The sequence below is a fragment of the Ruditapes philippinarum genome, unplaced genomic scaffold (genome assembly GCF_026571515.1).
Source record: "Ruditapes philippinarum isolate M1 unplaced genomic scaffold, ASM2657151v2 ctg15306_1_1_1_1, whole genome shotgun sequence".
Lineage (NCBI taxonomy): Eukaryota > Metazoa > Mollusca > Bivalvia > Venerida > Veneridae > Ruditapes > Ruditapes philippinarum.
The window spans coordinates 2,980-9,505 of NW_026857776.1; the positions used below are offsets into that span (position 1 = coordinate 2,980).

The window sequence follows — 6,526 nt, forward strand, 5'->3', positions numbered from 1 at the left end:
CCAGGGACAGTAACTTGCCCTTGTGGCAAAGTCTGCAAAAACCAACGAGGGTTACGCATTCACCAGGGGAAGTCTGGTTGCCAGCGCGTGAGGCCACTTGAGCAGCGCATAGCCAGTATGGCTAGTGAGACGCGGGAGTACTCCAGTCAGGAGACTACCCACAGTACTGATGAACTCTCCGCTCAAGAGACAGCGCACGATGCCACCCGGGATCCAATGATGGATGAAGACGACCCCCTCCTAGAGCTACTGAATTACTCGCAGGACACTAGCAGCCAACCACAGGAGCAAGAGGCCGTCCCTGACCGACCACGCCCAATGCCTACCACAAGAACACCCAAGATCAAGTGGCCCAAGGCATCTGAGAAGGCACCATGGAAACAGTTTGACGAGGACCTAGAAATCATCCTCGAATCATCCATGCAAGGTCCAGTACACCGGAAGTTACACACCCTTTCCACCCTTGTATACTCTGTTCAAGGGAGAGGTTTGGGATTGAAGAAACAAAGAAACGCAAGGAGGCTCATAAGCCGAACCGGAGGCAACACCGCATAGAGAACCTGAGGAAAGAAATCAGACAGATGAAGAAGCAGTACCGAGACAGCTCTCCAGTGCAGCGCCTTGGCCTGTCCGAACTACGTGACACACTGCGCACACAGTTGAAGTCTCTGCGGCGAGCTGAGAACACGAGGAGAAAAGCGAGGGAGCGAACAAGAAAGAGAGCTGCGTTCACAGCCAACCCATACAAATTTGCAAAGACTCTGCTTGACAAAGAGCGTTCAGGAACATAAGAGACCCCACTTGAAGAGGTTGAGAAGTACCTGCATGATACGCATTCAGATGTCAACAGAGAAGACGCCATAGGGGACTGTGTCCGGATAGATCTTGCCTTACCTCCAGAGACGCCACTGGTAACCACTGAACCCACTTTGGGAGAGGTGAAGGACGTCGTCAAGAAGGCTCGATGGGGCTCTACTCCTGGTCCTAACGTCATCCCGTACAAAGTGTACAAGATGTGCCCACTCCTACTGAAGAGGCTATGGAAACTCCTCAAGGTGGTTTGGAGGAAAGCGGAAGTACCAGAAGCCTGGAAGGAAGCAGAGGGAATATTCACACCCAAGGAAAGGAACTCCAAGACAGTCAATCAGTTCCGGACCATCTCGCTACTAAATGTCGAGGGGAAGATATTCTTCGCTATCCTGGCCAGAAGACTTACCTCTTTCCTGACGACCAACGCGTACATCGACACTTCAGTCCAGAAGGGTGGAGTACCTGGTTTCTCCGGTTGTGTAGAGCACACCAGTGCTATCACCCAACTAATCCAAGAGGCGAAGACGGGGAAGAAAGACTTGACAGTAGTTTGGCTCAATCTTGCCAACGCATATGGATCTATTCCCCATCAGCTGATCTACACAGCCCTCCAGCACTACCACGTCGACAACCATGTCCAGAAAATCATCACCAGCTACCTTGACGGCATCAAGCTTCGGTTTTCTGTTGGTGACCAGCTGACGAAGTGGCAGAAGTTGGAGAAAGGTATAGTCACCGGATGTACTGTTTCTGTGGTACTCTTCGTAATGGGGATGAATCTGCTCATCAATGCTGCCATTAGAGAGACCCGCGGACCAAAGACAGAGTCAGGTATCTACCTCCATTAAGCCGAGGTTTTATGGATGACCTCACGTTGACGACACCAACACACGTCCAGGCTAGATGGATGTTGACAGCACTGACAGACGTCGCGTCATGGGCCCGAATGAAATTCAAGGCCGTAAAGTCCAGGTCCCTCATTATCAAGAAAGGCAAGACGACAGACAGATTCGTGCTCCGAGTACAGAACGAGGAGATCCCATCCTTCACAAAGAACCCAATTAAGTGCCTTGGGAAGTGGTTTGATGCCAGCCTAGTAGACAAGGACAACGTCAAGAAGCTAGAGAACCAGGTAGAAGACGGGCTGAAGAAGATAGACCGGAGCAACCTACCTGGGAAGTTCAAGGCCTGGTTGTACCAGCATGCCTTACTACCAAGGCTGATCTGGCCAATGATGCTGTACGAGGTACCCAGCTCAACAATAGAAGCCTTAGAGAGAATCACCAGCCGACATCTTGCAAGTGGCTTGGAATCCCACCCAGTTTCTCCAGTGTTGGACTGTATGGGAAAACCAACAAACTGCAACTCCCACTATCTTCACTGGTAGAAGAATTCAAGACGGCGAAGACAAGACTGGTGCTTACCCTAAGAGACTCCCCAGATGAGCAGATCCGGGAAGCAGGGATCGTTACCCGTACTGGAAGAAAGTGGTCAGCGACAGAGACTGTCAGCCAGGCGGAGAGCTCTCTCATGCACAAGGACATCGTTGGTGTAACGGCTGTCGGACGACAAGGTATTGGTGCAACCAAAACACTCCTATGGAGCCAAGCCAACCAGACTGAGAGGCGAGCCCTGATACAGTCAGAAGTACGGAAGGAAGAGGAGAACAAGAGACAGGCCAGAGCGGTAGAGATGGGTGCGCAGGGTGCATGGACAACGTGGGAAACCATGGAAAGGAAGCTGACCTGGGAAGACATCTGGAAGTATGAACCACTTCGTCTATCCTTCCTCCTCAGGTCAGTTCATGACCTCCTGCCATCTCCAGCTAACCTATGCCGATGGGGACTAATCACAGACCCAACATGCAGTCTGTGCAAGAAACCAGGCACTCTGGAACATGTTTTATCTTCCTGCTCCACAGCACTGACGCAGGGCAGATATCGCTGGCGACACGACAACGTCCTCAGAGCGGTTGCCGATTGGCTGGAAGGGGAGAAGAAGAAGCCACGCAGAAGTAACTCACAGGCAGGCCACATCAACTTTGTGAGACCGGGTGAAACTGCGAAGACAGAAGCTTCACAGAAGAAATCGATCCTTGACGGCGCCACAGGATGGAATATGTCAGTCGATCTAGGAAAGAAGCTTGTGTTCCCGGGTATCGTTCAGACCAACTTGAGACCAGACATTGTACTGTGGTCCGAGACAGGGAAGAAGCTCGTTGTCATCGAGTTGACAGTACCTTGGGAGACGAGATGTGAAGAGGCCTATGAGAGGAAGAAAGCCAAGTACACTGAACTACTTGAGCAGTGCCGACACCGAGGTTGGCGGACTTGGCTATTCCCCATCGAAGTAGGCGCTAGAGGGTTCTGTGCGCAATCTGTATGTAGATTGATGACAGCTGTTGGCACCACTGGCAGAGACAGGCGCCGGGCAATCCAGAAGCTGAGCCAGGCTGCTGAGCGGGCGTCTAGCTGGCTGTGGCTACGACGCGAGGAGACAAGCTGGATGCGATCAACCTCCACACCGTAAGACGGTGGGCCCACCCGCCATTAAAGATGTACTTGGATAAGGGCCGAAACATCTGGCGGGCACCAAGCTGACGATGGAGGAAGATCCGCAGTCGAGAACCAGACCTCAGAAAGGTGCGTTTAAGACTGTATTATCCACAAGATTGTTTTATAAATTTATTTGTACATACAATTATTATATGTCCGATAAACGGCATAATTTTAATGAAAATTAAATTAGTTCACACCTGTGTATTGATCACGTGATGGTTTCAGCCAATGACAAAACATCAACATAGTCGAGCAGAGAAAAAGTTTGCAATAAGTAAATAATAATCTTTATGTAGCAAACAAGCTTTGAATTGCAAGTATTAATTTCATATTATATTTTCGGCAGAAGAAACTTTTTTTTGCGCGGAGCTTCTCGATTACTGCATTGCAGCAACATTTGTACTTGTAAGTAATATGCAATATGTCGGAGAAGGACACCATGATATGGCAAATTAAAAGGGTTCGTGTTATATTGCATTATCTCAAAGACAACTTTCTTTAATATATGCGGTTCTGCGATGCGATAACAATAACTGAACCTTAAACCTAACAATTTCGAGACATTTATAAACACATCAAACATATGTGCGCTTAACTAAATTTAGTAAAATAGATATTATATCTTAACAAAAAAAGATTACCAGAACAATAAGAATCGTTGAATCTTCTAAAGATATTATGACATGAGTAACTTATTGGAAAGTTATATGCATTGTATTTTATCTACATTCTGACATTTTCGGTTACGCTTGGTTCTACAATTACAAGTTGTCATAAAAGGATTTGGAATAATGTCATGTAAAAAAATAAATGATAATACACATTTTTTCCCACAAAATGTGTACGTTTTTATATTATCATTCATCCAAAAAATTTATTTTCCTTAATGTCCATGATATTATAACACTTTTGCTTTTTCTTAAATATATTTTAGTTAAACTAGTAAAAGAGTGAACATCCATTTTCATCGGAAGTTATTGCATAGGAATAAACATAAGACAAAATAGAACAAGAAGACGACTAAAGCATGCAATAAATGATTATTTTACGAATTTAACCAGAGAAACATGAACACATTTGGTAGACAGACTGACTATTCAAATATCGTAATTGCACACTCTCTAAAATCATGTATAAAGGTGATGAAGAACATTCTGGACAGGGTCAGATTTCACAGATCATAACCGTATTAAAAGGGTTGGTGTTGTGATTTATAAATGCAACACACAAGTACACTTACAACTTGCAAGGATTTGTTACTCTTGGTTCAATCATGTTACAGTTAGTTTTAGTTGAATATTTCAGATCATTACAGATTCGGGTTCGGGGCGATATTTTTACGGTTACCCACAAATATATGAGTTATTTGTATAATGACTGGAACATCTATGGGGCATAAACATTTCGCAGGGATAGTAGCAAAAATCATATTGCATATTTGATAATAAAACAATTAACTTTACTATTGATTCATATAAAAATATAATAATAGAAATGACATTTAATAAATTGACTTCCATGCCAGTATGCAAACAATATAAATGTGTTCGTTTTTGTCCAAATGTCATGAGATATTAGAGCTAAATTAATTTGTACGACCACATATTATGCTGTTTGCAAATGTCACAATAGCGAATGCTAATTGCATAACATAATTTACTCTGCAGGACGCTCAATATATGTTCTGTGGTTGTTGATTTCAGGACGCTTATAAAGCTTCTTTTGGTATTAAGATACTTTATTAATTTTAGGTCGTCCTGAATATTATAATAGTATACAATGATACATATTGTTATTTTAATCACCATTATTATACTTGGTTCAATCGGCAATGTCATCTCAATATTGATATGGAAATATGGCAAAAGGAGCAAAACAGCAAACTGTAAAACATACATGTGGAGTTTAGCTCTCAATGATTTGTTTATTCTGTTAGTGTTGGGAACTGAGTATGCTTTTTTAAAATCAGGATATTATTTACGTCGTAAACATGATTGGATTTGTAAACCTGTGCTTTTCTTTGGGATTGTTTCACCACAAGTTTCAGCATGGATAACGGTTATAATTGCAGTGGAACGAATGCTATATGTTTGTATCCCACTCAAAATGTTCAAAAGCAATGTTAAAAGACGTTCTATTATTACTATTGGTTGCATAGTACTGTTTTCGTGCGCTTTGAATGTACACCTTCTGTTTACGGCTACAACCAAAGGTTACAATAAAAATAAAAAAGTTTGCTTTACAAATAAGAACATTATTGATAATACAACTGTCTTGTTGGATGCCGTATCATACGGTATTTTCACATTCCTATTGCCTTTGATATTAATAACAAGCAGTAACATTATCACATTGGTATCCATTTGTGTATGGAAGAGAAGATCCAGACAAAGGACACGTCAACAAAGGAGCATAAAAAATATAACAAGGATCGTGATATCCATAAGTATACTGCACTGGGTTTCAACGTTACCATACGCTATTTTCATCATCTGCTTTTTTTTCAAAACATGTACCGAGGTAATACCTTATATTAATGTAATTACCATTTGTTATCTTTTGAACAGTGCATTCAATTCTGTGATATACCTTTTGTTCGGAGAAAGTTTTAGAACTGATTTAAAAGAATATATCACAAGCGTGTTTAATCATATTTTCACTTAAGAGGCTTTTACAAGAGGAGAAATATGAGTTTAAAATATAAACAGATAGAACCACTCTAATTGACCAAAACAAATAGAACAGAACAGAACAATACTTTATTATCTCAAATCAATAGACATATGAGATTACAGAGTAAATGCAAATTTCAAAAAACATGACGTGTGGTGTATGCAAACAGTATTATAAAGCAATATTTTCAGTAAATTTGATTATTCAGTCACTATAATAAGTACATTGGAGAGGGGAGTGGGGGGGAGCTGATGCGAGAATCGAATCATTCAAAAGGTGAAGTCGTAGATTTATACAGGTGTGAAAATGGTATGAATCTTAAAACAGACTAAAGACAGTTATAGTTTAAACATATTTTATTGCATTTAACACATGTTTACAAATATATCATACAAATAATGAATATACTGAGTATATCAAAATGCAAATGGATTGGGCAACAAGTTCTTACAACATTAGATTAAGCCCTTCCCACTCATGTATAT

At 42.1% G+C, this 6,526-nt stretch overlaps 1 protein-coding gene across 1 annotated transcript; it reads left to right on the forward strand.

Annotated features, from left to right (window-relative positions):
• The first annotated feature begins 581 nt into the window (after positions 1 to 581).
• Positions 582 to 3,339, forward strand: LOC132750992 (uncharacterized). Its single transcript, XM_060741091.1, has 3 exons — positions 582 to 777; positions 841 to 1,565; positions 1,903 to 3,339. Exons 1-3 carry the CDS (start codon positions 582 to 584, stop codon positions 3,337 to 3,339), a joined length of 2,358 nt encoding a protein of 785 aa, XP_060597074.1.
• The last annotated feature ends 3,187 nt before the right edge of the window (positions 3,340 to 6,526 follow it).

Bases quoted from the DNA above. Each gene is read 5' to 3' on its own strand.
- LOC132750992 (XM_060741091.1), top strand. From the start codon at position 582: ATGAAGAAGCAGTACCGAGACAGCTCTCCAGTGCAGCGCCTTGGCCTG. The intron at 778-840 runs GTTCAGGAACAT...ATACGCATTCAG, and splicing joins GACTCTGCTTGACAAAGAGC to ATGTCAACAGAGAAGACGCC. The intron at 1,566-1,902 runs GTACTCTTCGTA...GTTTGATGCCAG, and splicing joins CCGGATGTACTGTTTCTGTG to CCTAGTAGACAAGGACAACG.